Consider the following 25,598-nt stretch of genomic DNA (forward strand, 5'->3'; position numbering starts at 1 on the left):
CCTGAGATCCTGCCGATGCTCTTAGTCTCACCACCTTCTCTTGGCTCACCAGGGCACCAGGACGGTTCCTTGGGTCGACCCCGAGCACTTCAGTCAGCGGCAGGAGTGCATCAACACCTTCAGCTGGTTTGGCTACATGCCTCTGGTGCACTCGCAGCTGCGCCTGGACCCGGTGCTCTTCAAGGACCAGGTGTCCGTGTTCCGCAAGAAGTACAAGGACCTGGAGAGAGCGTGAACATGGGAGACAGGACTGGAGGCTGGACCAGACGACAGACCCTGGAGGACTGTCTCTGGAGCCACGAGTCCAGATGAAGAAGAACTTCTAGAACTTTCTCTGAAGCCTCGTGACGGTTCTGATGACAATAAAGAGAAGAACCTGATGTTGTGTGTGTGTGTGTGTGTGTGTGTGTGTGCGTGTCAGAAATGATGGTTGTCGATCAAAGGAGGTGATTCCACAAAAGGTTCAATGAATAAATAGATTCACAAAATCATGGTGTTTGATTTAACATCTACCTGTCTGACCTCACATGTACCTGTCTGACCTCACATGTACCTGTCTGACCTCACATGTACCCGTCTGACCTCACATGTTCCTGTCTGACCTCACATGTACCTGTCTGACCTCACATGTACCCGTCTGACCTCACATGTACCCGTCTGACCTCACATCTACCTGTCTGACCTCACATCTACCTGTCTGACCTCACATCTACCTGTCTGACCTCACATCTACCCGTCTGACCTCACATGTACCCGTCTGACCTCACATGTACCCGTCTGACCTCACATCTACCTGTCTGACCTCACATGTACCCGTCTGACCTCACATCTACCTGTCTGACCTCACATGTACCCGTCTGACCTTCTTTCTAACCTTTTATTGTGAAGTGACCTTGAGTCTCTTGAAAGTTTTAAACCAAATGTTTTATTATATCATGATGAACATCATAAGTGACTCGTGCTCCACTGAACTTCAAGTCTTCAGTCGACTCAACAAGTGATGAAAGAGTTTCTTCAACAACATTCAGATCAACACGTTTGTTTCAGGAGCAGATTTCTTCCATCATCACTGTCAGCACTTTAATGATGATTGACAGCAGCAACACAAGTGTGTTGGAGGAACACACTCACACACTCAGGTCACACACACACTGAGGAACCAGAACCAGGAACCTCTGTGAGTCCAAATCCTAGGTACAAAGGTTCAGTGGAGGTGAAGAAGGTTTGGAGGCGTTTCTTTCCACCAGAGGAGACACTGAAGAAGGTTAAATATCCAGGTTCACTAAAGTTCATCATCATTCCTACTCTGTTAGAAACTTCTTGACTCTTGATGACAGCTTCTTTCTTATCGTGATATAATTTATATCCATCATCATCAGAGCAGCTCAGACTCCAGGAATAACGGTTCTGTCCAAACTCAGACTCGTCTTCTTTCCCTCCGTCTCTTCTGAGAGTCAGTGCGATAGAAGCTCCTCCTCTCCACTCCAGCTCCCAGTAACATGGTCCAGTCACATCTTCTCTGCTCATCACCTGAAGACACCGGTGGAATCTGTCGGGATGGTCCAGATAATCCTGATCCTGCGTCACAAGTTCCACCGTCCTGTTGTCGTTGGACAGTAGGAGGCGCCGGTGTGCTGTGTCCGGGTCCAGTGAGAGTGGACGGAAGTCTGAGAGAAGAAGACACGAGAGGTGATGATGGTGGAAGAACTTTCTCTTCAACACAATCATGGACTCAGTGTCCCAGCAAGCCAGGGAGGGCTGCTCTGTTTGTTGACATCTAGTGGAGATCATCATCAAAGTGAAGTCAACAGTCTTCTGAGACTGGGACCACCTCCAGAGAAGAACCAGGAGGAACATCCCAGAATCATCTTGTCACATTTGATTGACACCAGTGTGTCCATATCAAGTCAGCAGCTAAACTAGCATGTAGCTAACATGATGTTTCTTCATGTTCTTGAAACATCTCTGTGTTCATCTCCACCATCATCCTGGACTTGATGAAGCTCCATCAGCAGATTCAAGTGTAACAACATCTCAACATCACAACTGCTCCACTAGAAGCTGACAGAGTCAAGGAGTTCTCATCCATCAATCAAATCAAACTTACACATCTCCAATCCAGATGTTAACCTCTGTGGTCCACAGTGATCCAGCCTGGAGGAAGAAACATTGAGAAGATCAGATTCATTTGACTTCAGATGCTAAGTGGACGTTCTTTCATGACTGTGTTGACCACAACAAAGATGGATCTAGAAACACTCGCTCAGTCTCCACTGTCTCCTTGTTCTTCCACTGGTGTCCAGCAGGAGAACATGGAGAAGCTCTGAGAGTTGGATTCATGTGCTCAGTTCAGATGAAGAGTCTGAGCAGCGTCACACACTCACATCTCTCTGCTTCTGATCACATGTTCAGTCTGAAGATCTTTGGAGCTCAGTCAGTGAGTTCTGCTGCTCCGTCCATACCTGAGAGTCTCCAGCCTCCAGTCTGGACTCTCCAGTCCAGCAGACAGCAGCTCCAGTCCTGGTCCTCCTGGATGATTGAAGCTCAGGTCCAGCTCTCTCAGATGGGACGGGTTAGATGTCAGAGCTGAGGCCAGAGAAGAACAACCTCCTGCTGAGATCTTACACGCTGACAGACTGTAATGAAGGAGAAACACTTTCATTAAATCAGAAGAACTGAAGACATGATGTTCTGACCTGAGAGTCTCCAGGTGACAGTGTGGACTCTTCAGTCCAGCAGACAGCAGCTCCACTCCTGGATCCTGCAGGTCGTTGTGACTCAGGTCCAGTTGAGTCAGACTAGAGGACGGAGAGCTGAGGACTGAGGACAGAAGTGAACAACTTCTCTCTGTCAGTCCACAGAAGCTCAGCCTGTGAAAGAGACGGAAACGTCAACAAGAGACTTTTTCTCTATTTTGACTTGAAAGCCTTGATTGGAGGAAACACTGAACTCTTGACGTTCATAAGATCATCACATGATTGTGTGAACATTTGAAGACTTTGATTTCAATCAGGATCAACTTGATCAACACATGAAATAATGAAGTTTTCATCAGTTCAACACTTGATGTATAAATGATCACATGACTCACTGTTGTGAGAGGATTGATGTGTGTTTGTGTTTAATGTCAGTGTTAGTGTTAGTGTTGTGTAACTCCACTCACACTGGTGTTGTGTAGCTCCACTCACACTGGTGTTGTGTAACTCCACTCACACTGGTGTTGTGTAACTCCACTCACACTGGTGTTGTGTAACTCCACTCACACTGGTGTTGTGTAACTCCACTCACGCTGGTGTTGTGTAACTCGACTCACACTAGTGTTGTGTAACTCGACTCACACTTGTGTTGTGTAACCTGACTCACACTGGTGTTGTGTAACTCCACTCACACTTGTGTTGTGTAACCTGACTCACACTGGTGTTGTGTAACTCCACTCACACTGGTGTTGTGTAACTCCACTCACACTGGTGTTGTGTAACTCCACTCACACTGGTGTTGTGTAACCTGACTCACACTGGTGTTGTGTAACTCCACTCACACTGGTGTTGTGTAACTCCACTCACACTGGTGTTGTGTAACTCGACTCACACTAGTGTTGTGTAACTCGACTCACACTTGTGTTGTGTAACTCCACTCACACTAGTGTCGTGTAACTCCACTCACACTGGTGTTGTGTAACCTGACTCACACTGGTGTTGTGTAACTCCACTCACACTGGTATTGTGTAACTCCACTCACACTGGTGTTGTGTAACTCCACTCACACTGGTGTTGTGTAACTCGACTCACACTAGTGTTGTGTAACTCGACTCACACTGGTGTTGTGTAACTCCACTCACACTGGTGTTATGTAACTCCACTCACACTGGTGTTGTGTAACTCCACTCACACTGGTGTTGTGTAACTCGACTCACACTAGTGTTGTGTAACTCGACTCACACTGGTGTTGTGTAACTCCACTCACACTGGTGTTGTGTAACTCGACTCACACTGGTGTTGTGTAACTCCACTCACACTGGTGTTGTGTAACTCCACTCACACTGGTATTGTGTAACTCCACTCACACTGGTGTTGTGTAACTCCACTCACACTGGTGTTGTGTAACTCCACTCACACTGGTGTTGTGTAACTCGACTTTGACTCGTTGTGTGACTCATGTTATTTGACTTGTGTTGTGTGAGTCGCGTTGTGTGAATTTTGTTGTGTGACTCTTGTTGTGTTTTGTGACTTGTGTTGGGTGAGTAGTGTTGTGTGACTCGTGTTGTGGGACTTATGTTGTGTGACTTGTGTTGTGAGAGTACTGTTGTGTGACTCATGTTGTGTGACTCGTGTAGTGTGACTTGGGTTGTTTGACTTGTGTTGTGTACTTGTGTGACTTGTGTTAGTTGTGTAACTCCACTCACACTGGTGTTGTGTAACTCGACTTTGACTCGTTGTGTGACTCATGTTATTTGACTTGTGTTGTGTGACTTTTGTCGTGTGACTCTTGTTGTGTTGTGTGAGTCGTGTTGTGTGACTTTTGTTGTGTGACTCTTGTTGTGTTGTGTAAGTCGTGTTGTGTGACTTGTGTGAGTCGTGTTGTGTGAGTCGTGTCATGTGAGTTGTGTTGTGTGATTTGTGTTGTGCGACTTGTGTGAGTCGTGTTGTGTGACTCGTGTCATGTGAGTTGTGTTGTGTGATTTGTGTTGTGAGACTTGTGTTGTGTGACTTGTGTTTTGTGATTTGTGTTGTGCGACTTGTGTTGTGTGACTTGTGTTTTGTGATTTGTGTTGTGCGACTTGTGTTGTGTGTTTTGTGACTTGTGTTGTGCGACTTGTGTTGTGTGACTTGTGTTGTGTGACTTGAAATATTATACATGACCTGAAATATTCTTCACCTTCCTGTTGTGTTCATGAAATATCAACTTCTAGAACCAAGTTCATGAGTCGAGGAAAAGTCATTCAAATCCTTCTCAGAGTGAAAAAGGTTTCATGAAGAAACATGAATCCATTCACTGTTTACATCCATGTGTGTGTTTGTGTTTGTTTGAAATGATGTTCTGACCTGAGAGTCTCCAGGTGACAGTGTGGACTCTTCAGTCCAGCAGACAGCAGCTCCACTCCTGGATCCTGCAGGTCGTTGAGACTCAGGTCCAGTTGAGTCAGACTAGAGGACGGAGAGCTGAGGACTGAGGACAGAAGTGAACAACTTCTCTCTGTCAGTCGACAGTCTCTCAGCCTGTGAAAGAGACGAGTGTCGTCAACAAGAGGATTGATTTGTGTTTATATGAGAAACAAACACAAGATAACATAAGGAAAAATAAAAAGAGTCACAAAACAAACAACAATGACAAATGAAAATAAAAGGTTGTTACATGTATATTGATCATAATAACACATCATTGATTCTTTTTCTATTCACTTACTTATCTCAGTGTTTTTGTGTGTTTTCTCTCAATTGTTGTGTCTAATTCTTTTCCAGAGTAAAAATATCTTCAATTTAATCAAGACACTGATTCAATCGTGAAGATTCACTTCAGTCAATTTATTCTATTTGTTTTTTAACCTTCAATTCAATATGAACAGGTTTACAAAGTTATTATTCATAACCGTGTCAGGTGTGAGTGTGAAGGTGTTGCAGGTAATACAAGCTCAAACAATGTGTGTGTGTTTGACAATCAAGGAGTCGACTACTTCCACTATACATGGACTACTATCAACCTTCAGCTAATGCCAACATGACTGACCAAATGACTGATGTAGTTCAACATATGGAGGACAGTGAGCTGAGACTATGGTATCCCATCCAAGGACGACAGCCCCTCCATCAGCCCCACACAACAGCTCAGGAGCCCATGATGGTTCAAGTCACTTCCCAACGGACATTTCTAGATTCTCTCATGTTAGACACGAAACACAAAGAGAACTCAAGGCTCCTCTTGTTTTCCGTGGGGATGTTCAGACAAAGTTGAGTTGGAAGAATGGCTCGAGTTGATGGAAGATTATTTCAAGAAACGTGATGTTCAACTGGAGAGTCGGGTCGAAGAAATTCTCACACATTTAAGGGCTCGAGCTAAAGAGTGAAGTTTGGGATAGAAATGGAGAGATAGATGTTGCACGCCGTCCTCACGCTGTGTATGGTCTCTTGAGGAAACATTTTTCTTCCGAACGATATTCATGGTGCCTTTCGTTCAACTCTCACAGATGAAGACCCGTTTGACTACTGGCTCCGCCTCAATAAAGCTGCTGCAGTCGCCACAGGTTGCTTGTGGGAACAAGGCAAATGTTTGATCACCCAGATCTGGCTCACATTCCGGTCCATCCTTTGGATAAATGGTCAGCCGTGAAGTGCAGGACGAGTTGGATGAATTTCATAGACTAGTTTGAAGACACCAGCCAAACATAGTGAAGAGGTGAACATGGATAGAGTTGAAGTTAACCTACAGCAGCCTGTGAACCACCTGAGAGACAGCAGCCAGTTGATCAAGACTCTTCTACAATGGAGAGGTTGCTGGGGTTGTTGGAAAAGATGCTGCTGCAGAACCAGAGTCAGAACCAAGTTATGGTTCTTTCTCAAAACACAAAATGGATTGTGTTGAGGCAACTGAATATGTATATATAGAATCTGTTTGGACGACAAGCCTTTCAGACTGCAGTACCCCCGTGTCCCCTCTAGTCAATATGAGAAACTGAGGATCGCCAGTCAGTTAAACTTATAGTTATAATTATAGTTAAACTTATATTTATACTTATAATTATAGTTCAACTTATAGTTATACTTATACTTATAATTATAGTTAAACTTATACTTATAGTTATACTGATAGTTATACTTATAAGTATAGTTTAACTTATACTTATAGTTATACTTAAACTTATAGTTATTCTAATAGTTATACTCTCCTTCACTCCTCTATTACTCTACTCCTTCACTCCTCTACTCCTTCACTCCTCCACTCCTTCACTCCTCCAATACTCTACTCATTAAATCCTCTACTCCTTCACTCCTGTACTACTCTACTCATTAAATCCTCTACTCCTTCACTCCTCTACTCTCCCACTACTCTACTCCTTCACTACTCTACTCATTAAATACTCTACTCCTTCACTCCTCCACTACTCTACTCCTTCACTACTCTACTCATTAAATCCTTCACTACTCTACTCCTTCACTACTCTACTCCTTCACTACTCTACTCATTAAATCCTTCACTACTCTACTCCTTCACTACTCTACCAATTAAATACTCTACTCTTTCACTCCTCCACTTATTCAATCCTCTACTCCTTCACTCGTAGTATAACTACACGTACAAGTACTACTACAAATACTAGAACTACTACGAGTACTACAAATACTAGTACTACTAAGAATACTAGTACACATACTAGTACTACAAGGAGTACTACAAATACTAGTACTACTACGAGTACCACAAATACTAAATACTAGTACTACTACGAGTACCACAAATACAATTACTACTACAATGAATACTAGTACTACTAGGAGTACTAGTCTACTAGGAGTACTACGAGTACTAGTACTACTACGAGTACTTATACACGTACTAGTACTACTATGAGTACTACACGTACTAGTACTACTATGATAAGTAAAAATACTAGTACTACTACGAGTACTACGATTACTAGTACTACTACGACGGGTACTAGTACTACTATGAGTACTAGTACTACGAGTACTAATAGTACTACGAGTACGAGTACTAATAGTACTACGAGTACGAGTACTACTACGAGTACTAGTACTACTACGAGTACTAGTACTACGAGTACTCATACTTCTACGAGTACTTATAGTACTACAATTACTAGTACTAAGAGTCATTCATAATAATAATAATAATTTAATTGTGTAAATTGTAAAAGTGTGTTATCATAACAAAGTTATCTGAAGACACTTTACAGTTGAAGTAATACTCTAGTGGAGAAAGTAAAAACAGATCAATAATAAAGTACAGTGTGGCTGGAGCAGGAAAAATGTGCTTTTAGAAGAACCTGGAGCAGAAGTAAACAGTTGATGAATGAAAACAAGAGCGTCCAGGTTTACTTGTTGAACAAAGACCAAGATGACACGATTGATCAGGTGAAAGCAATCGTGGATAAACGAACACATGACTTCCTCAACCAGACCCTGCGATGGATCACAGATTCACTGATGCACTGAGACAACAATGTTTTTAGAACCTATGAAGAACTCAAAGACAAAATCAAAAAAACAGGAACCATTGCTTAATACTGTAAAGATATATCAAAAAATAAATGTCATTTGTTTCATGGCTTGATGGTCTAGTGGTATGAACCTCGCTCTTGATGACTGAGGTCCTGGGTTCAAAACCCAGAGGTGACATATGACTTTATATATATGCTTTGTTTATAGTCTGTGGAAAAGTTCTCTTTTATCTCTTCCATTCTTTCTTTTATTCCTCTTTTTCTACCCTTTTCCCCCGTTCATTTCAATGAGGAAACTCTTCAACTCAACTTTCAACTCCTTCCACTGTAACCTACTACTTCTACTACTAATTCCACTACTACTTCTACTACTAATTCCACTACTACTTCTACTACTAATTCCACTACTACTTCTACTACTAATTCCACTACTACTTCTACTACTTATTCCACTACTACTTCTACTACTAATTCCACTACTACTTCCACTACTACTACTTCCACTACTACTACTTCCACAACTACTACTTCAACTACTACTTCCACTACTAATTCCACTACTACTAATCCAACTACTTCTTCCACTACCAGTTCCACTTCTACTACTTCCGGTACTACCAATTGTGTGAATGCTGCTCAGCATTCACACTGCATTTTCGTCCGGAGATGCGTGTGTGGGGGTGTGTGTGTGTGTGTGTGTGTGTGTGTGTGTGTGTGTGTGTGTGTAATGTGGCTCTTTGCGGTAACACAGTAAAAAAAATGTGGCTCTTAGGCTCTGACTGGTTGGCCACCCCTGCACTAGACCAACTAAACAAAATTCCTTGACAGCTGAAGAATTATCAGCCGTTTTTGGAGCACAAATCTCCGGTGGAATGAGCCAGAAAGAAGGCACAAAACCTCCTCTTCCTCAACTTGTGGACATCACTCAGTCTGACTCATTAACTAAAAGTGAAATAGCCAGACTGCAAGAACAGGACAACATTCTAAACATGGCGTTTTATTATGTCAAACGTCATAGGCAACTAAACACAAAAAATCTTCCAGTTAATCGCCCCAAATTCATTAAAAGGTCAGGTGTTGCGTGGTTTACATGACTCAGAGGTCGTCAGGGTCAGGCACGCACTGTGTCACTGGAGTGGACTGGAGAGTGACATCATTCAAATCATCAGTAAAGGGCTGTTTTCGCTGTGTTGTTCCTAAAACTCCAGAACCTGCATTTCGTGTCCCCCTTGAATGCATTTTTTTTATTTTTTTTATTAGTCCCGCGAGGGGAAATTCAACCATTCACACATACTGATGTGAGTAGGCTGCACACTTGCGCCAAGTTCACCATCAGGAGCAATCAGGGTGAAGTGTCTTGCTCAGGGACACAACGACATAAGCTTGTCTGGAGCTGGGATTGAACCTGCAACCTTCTGGACTGCAGGCAACCACTCTACCATCTGAGCTATGACACCCCCAACAGCTGCACCTTTGGAATTGGTTTGCATAGATTTTTGTTCTGCTGAGAAATCTGTCAATCAAAGCGTGGATGTACTTGTTGTGACTGATCATTTCTCAAAAGATAAGCAGGTATCCCGTCGACTGGGTTCGCACCCTTTTTCCTCATGTTTGGCAGGACACCACGATAACCTGTTGATGTTGTGTTCCAGCATGCTCTCCCTGATTCCACTGTTGTTGACCATCATGACTTTGTGTCTCGGTTGAAGCAGGAGTTAGCCAAAGCTACTCAAATTGGCCAAAATCTACCCGCAGAGCTAGGGGCATGTCTCTTGCTGTTGGTGATCGGGTTCTGCCCTCTTGACAAATGAGCGATTAGTGATAGTGTAAACACATCATTAGCGTTTAACTTATTGTGTGGTGTTTCTAGAGCGAGAGCAACGAGTGTGTGAGCGATCCATCCTCAAACAGTATTTTGATTTATGTGCAGAATCCTACAAATAAAAGACGAGTGATCCACGCGCAGCTTTGACTCTCTGGAGTCTCACCTCTGACTTTCACATGTTCCGAAGCTGAAGACATGATGTTCTGACCTGAGAGTCTCCAGGTGACAGTGTGGACTCTTCAGTCCAGCAGACAGCAGCTCCACTCCTGGATCCTTCAAGGCAAAGTTCTCACTCAGGTCCAGTTGAGTCAGACTAGAGGACGGAGAGCTGAGGACTGAGGACAGAAGTGAACAACTTCTCTCTGACAGTCGACACCTGCTCAGCCTGTGAAAGAGACGAGTGTCGTCAACAAGAGGATTGATTTGTGTTTGTATGAGAAACAAACACAAGATAACATAAGGAAAAATAAAAAGAGTCACAAAACAAACAACAATGACAAATGAAAATAAAAGGTTGTTACATGTATATTGATCATAATAACACTGTCATGAGTCTACATGTTCCTCCTTGTGTTTCCGGTTTTATTGTGAAATCCGCTCCCTTCTGTGTCTGTGCTAGTCTTACTTCCTCCTGTCTGAGTAGTGATTGGTCCAGCCGTGTCTTGTTAGTCCCGCCCCCAGCTGCTGCTGATTGCTCCCCTGTGTTCTTAAGCCTCCACTCTCTGTCACGTCCTTGTCTTGTCGTCACCGTTTTCCAGTACCTGTATCCTGGGTTTCTCCGTTCCATCGTGATAAACACATCATTGATTCTTTTTCTATTCACTTACTTATCTCAGTGTTTTTGTGTGTTTTCTCTCAATTGTTGTGTCTAATTCTTTTCCAGAGTAAAAATAGGGTTCAGTTTTAGGACCACTGTTATTTACCCTGTACATGAACAGCCTTGGACAAAATGTCCAGAAAGCATCTTTCCATTTCTATGCGGAAGACACCGAAATTTATTGTTTTGCATCCTCACTTAATAAGGCTTTTGAGTTCATGCAACGTGCTTTTGATCAAGTGCAGGCTCAGCTTTGTCAACTGAAGCTTGTTCTCCATGCTGATAAGACCAAACTTACAAAAAATTGAGATAAATCACAATATTTTAACTTCCCAAGGTCCTGCAATTGAGGAGCATTTTTACAAATACTTGGGTTTTATGATTGATGACCACATCTCTTTAAAATTCACATACAAAACCTGGTAAATAAACTGAAACTAAGGTTAGGCTCGACGACGAGTCGAAGCTACCTTCCTGACCGTTCTTGATTCTGGAGATGTGTTGTACATGAATTCATCAGCTCACTGTCTAAAGATGTTGGACACTGTGTAACATGGAGCCTTGAGGTTCATGACAAACTGAAGACCCTTAACCCATCACTGCACACTATACTCAAGAGTTCACTGGCCTTCGCTCTCTTCGCGACGACTTAGTCATTGGCATGTTTGTATCTACAAGGAGATTATAGGTTATGAATGTTCCTCCAGCTCGTACTGAACTGGGTAAAACAGCTTTTAAGATTTCTGCGCCGTCATCGTGGAAGAAGCTGAAGAAGCAGCACAAGTTTGAGACTCAAGTGACTTTTAACAAATTCAAGGCTGTTGTCAGGAATTTGACGTGGAACTCTATCAGCAAGTGTGAATGTTTTTAGTCAGTAATCTTTTATCTTTTTCTGATATTGTACCAATGGACTTAATACTGTATGAAATAGTTTGTATGTGTAACTGTTTTGCTGTCCATCCTGTCCAGGTCTCTCTTGTAAAAGAGATTTTAATGTCAATGAGACTAACCTGGATGAATAAAGGATAAATAAATAAAATAATAATACAGAGTTATTCATTCACTGTTTGTGTGTTTGTGTCCACGTCACATGTTCAAGTGTTTGCTCATGAAATTCAAATGAAAAGTTGATGTTATTTCAAAAAGTGACTTTAGAAAATGATGGATTTACAAAACAAGGTGAAAGAAAAACCATGAAGAGAGAAAGAAGGAGTGAGTTGGTGACACAGAGATGAGTTGAAATGAAAGATATGAGCAGGATGTGAGACGACACTGATGAATATTGTGATGAAGAAGAACATGTTTGACTTTTCATACAGTTGCTGATGTGTTCATCACACATGCTCACATCACCATGAACATTACCCTGCATTGAAATCTAGCAACAGAACAAGTGATGACATCACAAGAGTCTCTCAAATGTGTTTGAATGGATCTGAGATCAGTAAATATGTGTCAACATACTGAACAGCACGACCCAGCAGAAGAACAAATCAAGTTCAAGTGTGAGAACCTGCTGAAGACTGAGGTCACTTAGAATCATCTGCTTCATTGAAGAACTCACTGGAGACTCAGCTTTGACTCTCTGGAGTCTCACCTCTGACTTTCACATGTTCTGAAGCTGAAGACATGATGTTCTGACCTGAGAGTCTCCAGGTGACAGTGTGGACTCTTCAGTCCAGCAGAAAGCAGCTCCACTCCTGGATCCTTCAGGTTCCAGTTGTGACTCAGGTCCAGTTGAGTCAGACTAGAGGACGGAGAGCTGAGGACTGAGGACAGAAGTGAACAACTTCTCTCTGACAGTCGACAGTTGATCAGCCTGTGAAAGAGACGAGTGTCGTCAACAAGAGGATTGATTTGTGTTTATATGAGAAACAAACACAAGATAACATAAGGAAAAATAAAAAGAGTCACAAAACAAACAACAATGACAAATGAAAATAAAAGGTTGTTACATGTATATTGATCATAATAACACATCATTGATTCTTTTTCTATTCACTTACTTATCTCAGTGTTTTTGTGTGTTTTCTCTCAATTGTTGTGTCGAATTCTTTTCCAGAGTAAAAATATCTTCAATTTAATCAAGACACTGATTCAATCGTGAAGATTCACTTCAGTCAATTTATTCTATTTGTTTTTTTAACCTTAAATTCAATACGAACAGGTTTACAAAGTTATTATTCATAACAGTGTCAGGTGTGAGTGTGAAGGTGTTGCAGGTAATACAAGCTCAAACAATGTGTGTGTGTTTGTCACTCACACTCCTGCACTCTCTCAACATTGTTGTCTTCATTTGAATGTTTACAGTTAGAAAATTCCAGGTGAATTCTCTCCATCTTTGGATCCAGTGGATCTATGTTGTGACACAGATGGAGTTTCAATCATCCTCCGTCACATTCACCTTCATTTCTTCTCCCATGTTTGCTTCACATGCACTGAATTACTTTCAACTTTTGAAACATTTGTCAAGTTTGGAGACTATTTTTGAAGGAGGTTGTTTCTGAATGTTATTTTCTGTTCTATTAACACTGGTTAAACTTTTCATTTTCTTCATTTATGTTCAGTTTTCACGCTGGATTTTGGGGACAATCCTAAAATAAACCCTGTCTGTGCCTGAGGGAGAAACATACAATTGTTCATTCCCTGTTTGTGTGTTTGTGTCCACGACACATGTTCAAGTGTTTGCTCATGAAATTCAAATATAAGTTGATGTTGTTTCAAAAAGTGACTTTAGAAAATGATGGATTTACAAAACAATGTGAAAGAAAAACCATGAAGAGAGAAAGGAAGTTGGAGTTTCTCAGCCTGAATAAAATGAAGAAGGAAATCAAACATTCATGGTTCATATCAGAGATGTTTCAATGATCAACTTACAGAACTTCATTTGAAGCTTGAACCACCGGCAGAAGCCTCTCAAGAACCTCCTCTGAGGTAGAGTATTTCTTCAGGTCAAACACTTTCAGATGTTCCTCTGAGGACAGTAAGATGAAGGCCAGGCTGGACCATTGAGCAGGAGACAGTTGATCTGTGAGGAGACGTCCTGATCTCAGCTGCTGTTGGACCTCCTCCACCAGAGAAGTGTCCTTCACTTCATTCAGACAGTGGAACAGGTTGATGATTCTCTCTGGAGACACATTCTCACTGATCTTCTTCTTGATGAGCTTTGCTGTGTCCTGATTGGTCCAAGAGCTTCTTCCTGTTTGTTTCAATAAACCTATCAGGAGACTCTGGCTGGTCTGCAGAGAAAGACCCAGGAGGAAGCGCAGGAACAAGTCCAGATGTCCATTTGGACTTTCTACAGCTTCATTGATGGTTCTCTGGTAGAAACTTACGATTGGAAGTTTGTTTCTAAACATTCTTGACAGTAGGGATGGTTGTTGTGAATCAAGCAAGTTGACTCCAGACTTGATGAAGTTCTGGTGAACATGAAGAGCAGCCAGAAACTCCTGAAGACTCAGGTGGATGAAGCAGAACATCTGGTCCTGGTAGAGTCCTCTCTCCTCTCTGAAGATCTGAGTGAAGACTCCTGAGTGAAGTGAAGCAGCTGTGATGTTGATGTCACACTCTGTCAGGTCTGATTCATAGAAGACCAAGTTTCCTTTCTTCAGATGCTCAAAAGCCAGTTTTCCCAGAGACTCCATCATCTCCCTGCTCTCAGGATCCCAAACTGTGTCTGTCCCAGCTGCTCCATGGTACTTCATCTTCTTGACTTTGGACAGAACCACCAGGAAGCGGATGTACATCTCAGTCAGGGTGTTGGGCAGCTGTCCTGTCTCTCCTCTCTTCAACATGTCTTCCAGAACTGTGGCAGTGATCCAGCAGAAGATCGGGATGTGACACATGATGTAGATGCTTCGTGAGGTCTTGATGTGAGAGATGATGCTGCTGGTCTGCTCCTCATCACTGGACCTCTTCCTGAAGTACTCCTCCTTCTGGAGGTCAGTGAACCCTCTGACCTCTGTCACCATGTCCACACACTCAGGAGGGATCTGATTGGCTGCTGCAGGTCGTGTGGTCATCCAGAGACGAGCTGAGGGAAGAAGATTCCCTCTGATGAGGTTTGTCAGCAGGACGTCTACTGAGGTGGACTCTGTAGCTGCTGTCAGGACCTGACTGTTGAGGAAGTCCAGAGGGAGTCGACACTCGTCCAGGCCATCAAAGATGAACAGAACCTGGAGTCCTTCAAAACTGATGAGATCTTTGGTTTCAGGAAAGAAAAGATGAACAAGTTCCATCAAACTCAACTTCTTCTCTTTCAGCAGGTTCAGCTCTCTGAAGGTGAAAGGAAACATGAGGTGGAAGTTCTGGTGGGCTTTGTCTTCAGCCCAGTCCAGAGTGACCTTCCGTGTCAGGAGGGTCTTCCCAATGCCAGCCACGCCCTTTGTCAGCAGGCTCCTGATTGGTGGGTCTCTCTCAGGTGAGGCTTTAAAGAGGTCTTCTGTTCTGATGGTAGTTTCTGGTCTGGTCTGGTTCCTGGTGGCTGCTTCGATCTGTCGGACCTCGTGCTCCTGGTTGACCTGGTCTGTGCCCCCCTCAGTGATGTAGAGCTCCGTGTAGATCTGATTCAGAGGAGCAGAGTTTCCTGCTTTAGCGACCCCCTCAGACACACTGTGGAACTTCTTCTTCAGGCTCCTCTTCAGTTGTCTTTGACGCTTTCCAGCACGACTTCCTGAAGAAGAGAAGTCACATGAAGCTCAAGATTCTAGAAGATCAATCTTCTCATCAGCTGCAGGAACTTCCATCACAAATTTACTTCAAGACGTCATATTCAGCAGGTTGAAGGTTCAAATCCTCTTACTTCCCCACAGGCGACCAGCAAGCTCCTCCTGCTTCATGCTCCTCAGGAGGTTCAGGATGATCTTCAGGAAAGCTTCTCTGCTGCTCCTCATCTGCTCCTCTTCACACTTCAACTCCTCCTCTTCCTCATCATCCAGGTGTTTCTGCTCACCTGGTCTGAGAAACTTCTTCACTCTCTCCAGTTCCTCCTTCACCAGGGCCATGACCTTCTCCTCCAGCAGCTGAAACACACACAGACACATGTGACTAGAGGCAGGTCTCAACTTTCTTCACGAGCAGGACGTGATATTACGTCTCTTATTGACGTCATAGAAGGAAAAATTCAATTTAAATCTCATCTTCTCTCCAGAACCAAACAAGAGTCTCAGCCACACCAGACCTTCTGGTTCATGTAGGAACAGCTCAAGTGTGAAGCTGACAGATGCAGGTGTCCAGTACTCAGAGCTTCATGAAGCAGCAGAAGCAGCTGCTGTAGTTCGCAGGTGAAGCTGAAGAACGTACCTGAATCGTGGACTCCACATCTGTCTGATGCTGCTGGACACACTGGAGAACATCTGAGACCTGCTGATCCTCTCTGTGAAGAACATCAGGTAGTCGATAAGTTCTACTTCTACAATGTCACCAATGATCTGAGCAAGACTTCATGGCTTCAGTTTGTTGCTTCTTCTCTTGGATGTTGACTTTCTTTCACGACTGTCTGCAGCACTTTTGACTAACAGTTCATGAGCAGTTGGTATCAGTGGAGAAAAGAGAGAAGAAAACCTCACCTGTCTCCTGAAGACTCTTGTCCACCTTTGAAATCAATAGGATGTCCCATTGATGCTTCACTCTTCAGAGACTCACAGTTGAGTTCAGACTCTTCTTGTTTCTCCTGGTAGATCCTGAAAGAGACACAACTCTGATCAACACTTCTGTCGTTCACCATCTGACCAGTAGATGTCATGTTGCTCCTGTTGTCTCTCACCTCTGATGCTTCTGTTCACCTTTGAAGTCAATCGATCTTCCTATAGACCAGTCACTCTTCAGAGACTCACAGCTAGGAGCAGGTCCAGGTCCTGGTCCTGGTCCTGGTCCTGGTCTTTGTCCAGGTCCAGGTCCAGCAGATGTTCGTAGCTTTGATCTGAACACACACAAGTTTCAGTGAGAAGAAGATTCCAGTATTTGTAGGTGTGACAGGGACGTGATCTTCTCACCTCTGAGCTCTGGTCTGACTGTCATGGTCTTCACCCAGAGGAGGTTCAGAGGCAGGATCTTCCTCCTCTGTGTCCACACCTGCACACAAACACAACAGCCTCATCACTCGTCATCATTGTGTTGTTACACAAACAACATGTTGTTGCTCAACCACACATTCATGTGTTCACTCTAGTTGTTGCTGATCTTCACATGAACTTTGACTCTTGGTCTCTGAACATTTTTTATTGCTGGAATCAAAAGATGCCGGAACAGAGTTCAGACGTTATCAACAGTCAGGATCAGAGTTCACCTGCTGCTGCCACACCTGTGTTTATAGCCCTCGATTCTTCATCCAGTCACCAGGTTAATGATTGATGCACATGTTGATATGAGAGCAATTTGTTCTTTGACTGACTTTGATCAACTTTATCTTTTTATGTTTTCACTCATTCAATCAACACATGAAGAATTATTTTCTTTTTCACCCCAGTCTTGATTCATTTATTCACCTCACTCTTGATTCATTTATTCACCTCACTCATGATTAATTTATTCACCTCACTCTTGATTCATGTATTCACCCCAGTCTTGATTCATGTATTCAACTCAGTCTTGATTCATGTATTCACCTCAGTATTGATTAATTTATTCACCTCACTCATGATTAATATATTCACCTCACTCTTGATTCATGTATTCACGTCACTCTTGATTAATGTATTCACCTCACTTTTGATTCATTTATTCACCTCACTCTTGATTCATTTATTCACATCACTCTTGATTCATTTATTCACCTCACTCTTGATTAATGTATTCACCTCACTCTTGATTCATTTATTCACCTCACTCTTGATTCATTTATTCACATCACTCTTGATTCATTTATTCACTTCACTCTTGATTCATGTATTCACCTCACTCTTGATTCATTTAATCACATCACTCTTGATTCATGTATTCACCTCTCTCTTGATTCATTTAATCACATCACTCTTGAATTATATATTCACTTCACTCTTGATTGATTTATTCACCTCACTCTTGATTCATGTATTCACCTCACAAACTCACTCTTGACTTATGCATTCACACTCTGGCTGGGGAACATGGCAGCATGAAAAAAGTCACTGACCTGTGAGCAGCTCTCTGCTCTGAAGACTTGTGTCCATGTTTGTAGGTGAAACTTCCAGGTGAGCTGAGCTGCTTGTGATCCAGACTCAGGGAAACACTGATCAACCGTCAGTGAGGAGGTGTGTCCTGTCAGAGACATCAGTGCAACATGTAGTTGACTCACACTTTTACGACATCGTTCAACAACAAAACATTTTCCACGAGAATCACGACGTTTGACAAGTTTAGTCACGATGTTGATCTAGAAGAAGGAATGCAGGAGTTATTTACATGAATATATTAATGTTTATATGAGTAACCTTCAGAGTAACATAGTACTTTACATAAGAAACACTCAGTTAAACAACTGTCTGACCACACCTGTTCAAAGTTCTACTTTATCGCTTGATGATTCATGATTGATTAACAAAACTGTTAGTGTAAGAAGTAACTTCACTGATATAAGAACAACTTTAGTTCTTCACTGTCATCACTTGACTTTTACTAACACATGATCCCTTAATGCCATTAGAGTCGGGCGAGTTACAGGCTCCATATTGACCTAAGAGAGGCGTTTAGAGACCATCACCGTCTGCACTCCCCCTCCCTCTCTTCCACTCCCTCCTCCTCCTCCTCCTCCTCACCCTCCTCCTCCTCCTTCTCCTCCATCTCTTCCTCCTCCTCCTCCTCACCCTCCTCCACCTCCTCCTCCTCACCCTCCACCTCCTCCTCCTCCTCCTTCATCTCTTCTTCCTCCTCCTCCTCTCCTGACCCTTCACCTACGTCATGAACTTTGACCCTTCACCTACGGTCATGAACTTTGACCCTCACCACCCTTCACCTACGGTCATGAACTTTGACCCTCACCTACGGTCATGAACATTTACCCTTCACCTACGTCATGAACTTTGACCCTCACCTACGGTCATGAACTTTGACCCTATATATATTTTGAAGCAACTTTTTTTTAAGGATGGAAAATATAACTTCTGTTGGCAGTAACTAAGTTTTTGATTCAGTATTCTACTGAAGCAACTTAGTTTTCAATTGAAAAACATATTTTCAAAGAAATCTTTAGCAACTGTCGTTCATTTGAAGTAAATATCTGGAGACACAGTTTGAAACCTTGATTCTTAGTTGGCACTAAATAAATCAAACTGTGCTCGAGTCACTGAGTCTCAGTATCTCGTTGCTTCAATACTTACTATCAGAAGTATCTTTAAAATCTAAAGAGCGATAACTGACTTGATAAAACATCAACTATTTGAAAAAAAGGTTCAATATCTCAATGAAAACACTTTGTTCTACAATGATACGTCCACTAATGTGAAGCATTGAGTCACATGATCACGGTTCGATGGACAGAAGTCGACGTTTGTGTAGTAGAGCCTGATGACCACTTGGGTGTTCTGTACCGTTGACAGGGTTGGAGGTGTGTGGGGGGATCGGATAAAAAGAGTCTTTAGAATCCCTAATGGCTGTTAGCGTTGTTGTGTGTCTCCCTTAAAAACGAACGAGTTGAGCAACAACATCGTACATTGTGTCAGAAGTTGGCAAAGACAACCGTGAGTGACGAAAACATCTGTAACGTGTCGGGAAGACGTCAGAAGTTGTTCTCCGGGACGCAAGCTAAAGCTAATGCTAAGCAGCTAAACCAGTGAGCTTGTCGGCTTTTTCTTCTGAGTAACGGAAGGAGGAGAGACTGTGTCAGGATGGAACACGTTTTTTCAATACCTCCACAACTTTGACGAGCCAAACAGTTGGACTCAGTGGCGTTTTGAGCGATTCCGGGTTGATCAGGACCTGCAGAGAAGTCAGAGGCACCAGATCAACTTCTAGACGTTACGGGTGAGAAAAGTGACGACGTCTTGAACACTCTCACAATGGCTGATGACCAGAGACACATATATGAAGCAAAGCTCTGACGGAACATTTCATTGGCAGACATAATGTCGTGTATGAAAGAGTTTAACAGCAGATACCAGCAGCTGGAGAAACAGTGGAAAACTTCATCACTGATGTTCATAAGCTGAATTCTGACAATATGGTCATGTGCAGGAAGAGATGATAAGAGATCAGATCGTAGTTGGAATAAGAGATGGAAAATGATCAGAAGGATTACAGCTAGATCCTAACCTCACTTTGACCAAAACAATAACACGGGTCCGACAAAATGAGGAGGTAAAGAAACAACAGCCACTGATAAGACAAAAGTCAGAAATAAAAGAAGCAAATGTAGACGCTTTATCAACAAGAAAACAAGGTGTTTCTCACAACAGAAGAATAAACAAACAGTCCAGAGAACAAAAGATTGCTCAAGCTGTGGAAAATGCCCTCAACACCCGTGGAAGCAATGTCCAGCAAGGGAAGCAGAAGGTGCAAGAAAAGTGGTCATTTTGCTGCAATGTGTCGAACAGGACACGGCGTTGAGTCAATAGAAGACGACCAAAAGAATCTGAATGTGCATTCATGGGAACAATACAAAGTCAGAGTCAAAAACAAGACATATGGAAACAAAACATTGAAATGAATGGAGAACTTGTTATCTTTAAGTTGGATACAGGAGCAGCGGTCACAGCAATCCCAGAATCGGAATATTCCAGAGCCAGAGATGGTGAACTGAAAAAGGCACAGAGGATTATATGTGGCCCAATAATCAACCATTGACCGTCCTGGGCACATTCAGGGCGTGTCTGAAAAAGGGTAAACAGAAAACTGAACAAGAAATATTTGTTGTGAAAAACCTAGTGATGCCATTGCTAGGTCTTCCAGCTATTCTGTGTCTACCCTTGCTCCAGCAGGTGGCAGCTGTTATGGAGAAACACCATATGCCCTGCAGCTCCGAGACGTGTAGCATTGCCTCTTATGGACAAGGTACAATCAGAGCTCCAGAGAATGGAAAATATGGCAGATGTCCGGCAGATCCAAGAGCCAACCGAGTGGTCTGAGGTATGGTGGCCGTTCCAAAACCTAATGGAAACATAAGGATCTGCTTGGATCTGACCAGACTAAATGAAAGTGTGCGTCGAGAAAGACATTTACTGCCAGCGGTAGACGAGACTCTCGCAAAACTAGATGGAGCCGTGGTTTTCTGTAAATTGGATGCCACGTCAGGATTTTGGCAAATACCTTTACACAAAGACTCTGAACCACTGACAACTTTCATCACTCTGTTTGGGAGACTCTGAATTTCCTCAGCACCAGAGCATTTCCAGCTGAGAATCTGCCAGATAGTTTCTGGCACACCAGGTACACTGTGCCACGCTGATGACATCTTGGTGTTTGGAAAGGATGCAGCTGAACATGATGACAGACTGCGTGAGGTCCTCCAGAAGTTGGAACGTGCAGGTCTCACTCTAAATGAAAAATGTGAGTTTGGAGTGAAGCAAGTGAAATTTCTTGGACACAAAATAAGCTCTGATGGAATAGAGGCTGACCGAGACAAGATCAACGCAATTATGAATATGGCCGAGCCACAAAACATTGTGTGAGGCGCTTCATGGGAATGGTGAATTATGTTGGCAAGTTTTCCCCTGACCTCCCGACTCTTACAAAACCATTAAGAGACTTGCTGAGGAATGACTGCGCATGGACATGGGACTGTCAACAAAAGACGGCTTTTGAAGCTGTAAAGAAAGAAAGAACCAAGAACGTTTTCAAGATGGCGCCGACAGGACGGCGACTTTAACAGCAGCTCCGAGTGTTTTTTGGGTTTATTACTTTTTTCCGAGGTTTGCCTCTGTCTTTTCAAACTTTTCTTTTCATCATACTGTCTCTTTAAGACTCGCGGACAGTTTTCTATAAAAATTGGAAACTTTCAGTGAAAAAGGAAAGTTTTTCATCGCTTTTTCTGGTGCGCAACGGGCGTCCTGCGCGCGTAATGGCCATCGTCTACAGTCGGGATCAGCTGCTGGCGCTGCGTTTCTCCGCGGTGCGGCCGGAGGAGCGACCCATCATCCCCCGGGATATTATGAAGCGGAGACGGGGACGCCGCGCCGGAGTTAAACGCCGGGAGCTGAGGAGAGCTTATCGACCGGCGCTGCCGTCCGTCGTCATGGGCAACGTGAGATCTCTGCCAAACAAGATGGACGAACTCGCGGCGGCGACCAGGTTCGACCCGGAATATCGACGGTGCAGCATGCTGATGCTCACGGAGACGTGGCTGAACCAGAACCACACGGACGCGATTGCTGCGCTGGATGGATTCTGCTTATTACGCGCGGACCGGACGGAGATGAGCGGGAAGAGAAAGGGCGGAGGACTGGCGGTGTTCGTCAACGAGAAGTGGTGCCTTCCCAGGCACGTTACTTTAAAGGTTCAACACTGCTGTCCTGACATTGAACTTTTGGCGCTGAGTCTGAGACCTTTCTACTTGCCACGGGAGTTTTCACATGTTGTCGCGGTGCTTGTGTACATTCCACCGTCGGCGAGCGTGGAGGCAGCATGTGACGTCATCACTGGAGTAGTGAACGGGTTACAGACTCAGAGCCCTCAGGCCCGTTTTATCATCTCCGGTGATTTTAATCACGCATCTCTTTCTTCCTGTCTGCCCAAATTCACGCAGTACGTCACTTGTGCCACCAGAGACAATAACACACTGGACCTTTTCTATGCGAACACTAAAGACGCTTATTTATCATCCCCCCTTCCTCCTTTGGGACGAGCTGACCACTGTCTGGTCCATCTCCTACCTGTTTACAAGCCACTTGTGAGCAGGCAACCAGCAGTGACTCGCTCAGTCAAGAAGTGGTCTGAAGAAGCTGAGGAAACTCTGCAGGTCTGCTTTGAGACCACGGACTGGAGCATCTTCAGTGAGTCCCACAAGGAGGATATTGACGGACTAACTTCATGTGTCACGGACTACATAAACTTCTGTGTGGAGAGCATTGTACCAACAAGAACTGTACGATGCTTCTCCAACAACAAACCCTGGATCAATCCTGATATAAAGGCTCTCCTAAAGGAGAAGAAGAGAGTCTTTAGGTCAGGAAACAAAGAGGATCTGATGGCAGTCCAGAAGGAGCTGAGAAGAAAGATCAGGGAGGGAAAGGGGAGGTACAGGAGGAGGATGGAAGAGAGTCTGGCCAACAACAACACCAGAGATGTCTGGAGAGGTTTGAAATCCATATCCGGACATCAGACCAGGCTCTCTGTAGCAGCGGGGGATAAAAATTGGGCCGACAACTTAAACAGTTATTTTTCAAGGTTTGAGGTGTCGGCTCCCCCCCCTGCTCAACCATTCACACCTCTACACTTACCTTCTCCTCTCCCCCGAGCTTGTATTGTTTCAGCCCCCCCGCTGACTCCACAGGGGACAATGCCCCCCCACCCCAGCCTGTCCCTCACACCTCTCCAGGTGAGAAATCAGCTTAGGAGAACCAAGACAACAAAGGCCCCTGGGCCAGACGGCATCGGTGGCAAAGTACTCAGGACGTGCTCTGACCAGTTAAGTGAAATTGTTGGACTTCTGTTCAACATGAGCTTGACCCTGGGAAGAGTTCCACTACTGTGGAAGACGTCCTGTGTGGTACCGGTGCCGAAGACTCAGCACCCTAAGGATCCCAGCTGCTACAGACCTGTGGCCTTGACATCCCACCTTATGAAGGCTCTGGAGCGGCTGGTCCTTAGTTACCTGAGTCCTCTGGTGCGGTCCTCCATGGATCCGTTGCAGTTTGCCTACCAACCTGACATCGGCGTGGAGGACGCCATCATCTTCCTTCTCCACCGAGCACTTTCTCACCTGGAGTTGCCTGGAAGCACTGTGAGGATCCTTTTCCTGGATCTAAGCAGTGCTTTCAATACCATCAGGTCAAACATCCTGAGGGACAAGCTGGAGCTGTCTGGAGCGGACACTCACCTCACGGACTGGATTGTGGACTACCTCACCAACCGTCCACAGTTCGTGAGGACCCGGGATGGTGTTTCGAGGACTGTACTGTGCAGTGTAGGGGTCCCCCAGGGAACAGTGTTAGCACCGTTCCTCTTTTCACTGTACACTGCAGACTTCCAACACCTGTCTCCCACCAGTCACCTGCAGAAGTTCTCGGACGACTCCGCCATCGTCGGCCTCATTAGGGACGGGGATGACGGGCCGTACCGGGGACTTGTCCAGGACTTTGTTGACTGGTGCCTGGAAAACCACCTTCAGATCAACTCCAGCAAAACTAAGGAGTTGATCGTGGATTTCCGGCGGTGTCCCTCCATCTCCCCCTCACCACTGAACATCCAGGGACAGGACATTGAGATTGTCACGACTTACAAGTTCCTGGGTGTTCACCTCAACAACCGCTTGGACTGGGTGGATAACACTGCTGCTCTTTATAAAAAGGGGCGGAGTAGAATCTACCTGCTCCGGAGGTTGAGGTCGTTTGGTGTCCGGGGGCCGCTCCTGAAGTCATTCTATGACTCAGTAGTGGCCTCTGCCATCTTCAACGGTGTGGTCTGCTGGGGGAGCAGCATGACAGCAAAGGATAGGGCTAAACTGGACAGCCTTATTAAGAAGGCCAGTTTCGTCCTAGGGCGCCCCCTGGATCCTGTGGAGGAAGTGACTGGAGGGAGGATGCGGAGCAAGCTGGGCTCCATGAGGAGGAACTTGTCTCACCCTCTCCAGCACACACTGAGGGCATTGAGGAGCTCCATCAGTGATAGGATGCTCCATCCCAGGTGTGTGAGGGAGAGGTACCGCAGGTCTTTCCTCCCTGCTGCCATCAGACTCCACAACAAAAACACACCAAGATAACTATTTAACTGCACCTCTTGTTATTTATGTAAATATGATTGTGTAAATATTATATAGCGCAGATTTATCTTTTATTCCATTTAGATTTTATTTCTCGTTTTTATTTCTGGGTGTTTTTATTTCTCTTGCTGCTGTTAAACCGAATTTCCCCTCGCGGGACTAATAAAGGTTTTCTGACTGATAGCACAATACAGCTCAAAGAAAGAAACACTATCAAACAGACAAATCAGAGACTTGCAAAGTAAAGACGATGTTCTAAAACAACTGAAAATGTACAAAGACAGAGGATGGCCGGAGCACAGGAAAGCGACTCCTGAAACTCTCCAACAGTATTGGCCCTACAGAACCGATATACATGTTGCAGGTGGACTCCTCTTGATGAAAGAAAGAATCATAATACCAGCACCGATGCGCAGTGAAATGCTTGAAAAGATACATCATGGCCATCAGGGTATGACAAAGTGTTTTGCTAGAGCACAACAGTCCATGTGGTGGCCAGGTTTATCAAGAGACATCCGTGATTTGGTGGAAAGATGTGAGGTGTGGTCAATATTCAGCTTGTCGAACGGAACCATTGATAACAACACCTTTACCAGCTAGACCGTGGCAGAGGTTAGCAGCAGACATCTTCCAGTGGGGGAAAGATCACTACCTGGTAGTGATTGACTACTTTTCAAGGTATATTGAAGTAGCCAATCTGCCAACCCTCACAACAACAACCACAGTGAAGAGACTGAAAGTCATCTTTGCCAGATTTGGAATCCCAGAGTTGCTAGTGACAGACAATGGACCTCAGTTTTCCTCATTAGAGTTTGCTGAGTTCGCTCAAGACTATGACTTTGAACATGTCACAAGCTTCCCCAGGTATCCAAAGAGTAACGGGGAGGCGGAGAGAACAGTCGGTGAAACTGATGCTAAAGAAAAATCAAGATCATCGAAAAGCTCTCTTGGCATA

General features: G+C 44.1%; 1 protein-coding gene across 1 annotated transcript; it reads right to left on the reverse strand.

Moving 5' to 3' along the window:
- Positions 1-902: 902 nt before the first annotated feature.
- On the reverse strand, positions 903-20,761 carry LOC148064519 (NACHT, LRR and PYD domains-containing protein 3-like). The gene is made up of 15 exons (XM_087809652.1): positions 20,692-20,761; positions 19,639-19,707; positions 16,809-16,887; positions 16,580-16,735; positions 16,383-16,496; positions 16,117-16,189; positions 15,617-15,836; positions 13,693-15,487; positions 12,458-12,634; positions 10,207-10,383; positions 5,043-5,216; positions 2,697-2,870; positions 2,463-2,636; positions 2,108-2,154; positions 903-1,667 (listed from the first exon to the last, which is right to left on the reverse strand). The coding sequence occupies exons 1-15, from the start codon at positions 20,759-20,761 to the stop codon at positions 1,141-1,143; spliced, it is 4,026 nt and encodes a 1,341-aa protein (XP_087665778.1). The 3' UTR covers positions 903-1,140.
- Positions 20,762-25,598: the final 4,837 nt, after the last annotated feature.

Source organism: Callionymus lyra, chromosome 15 (assembly GCF_982586985.1).
Source record: "Callionymus lyra chromosome 15, fCalLyr1.hap1.1, whole genome shotgun sequence".
Lineage (NCBI taxonomy): Eukaryota > Metazoa > Chordata > Actinopteri > Syngnathiformes > Callionymidae > Callionymus > Callionymus lyra.

Coding starts and splice junctions, on each gene's coding strand:
- LOC148064519 (XM_087809652.1), bottom strand. CDS start 20,761: ATGCTACACGTCTCGGAGCTGCAGGGCATATGGTGTTTCTCCATAACA. Junction 2,637..2,696: donor TGTCACCTGGAGACTCTCAG/GTCAGAACATCA, acceptor CCTTCATTACAG/TCTGTCAGCGTGTAAGATCT. Junction 1,668..2,107: donor AACATCTGGATTGGAGATGT/GTAAGTTTGATT, acceptor TTCTTCTCTCAG/ACTTCCGTCCACTCTCACTG.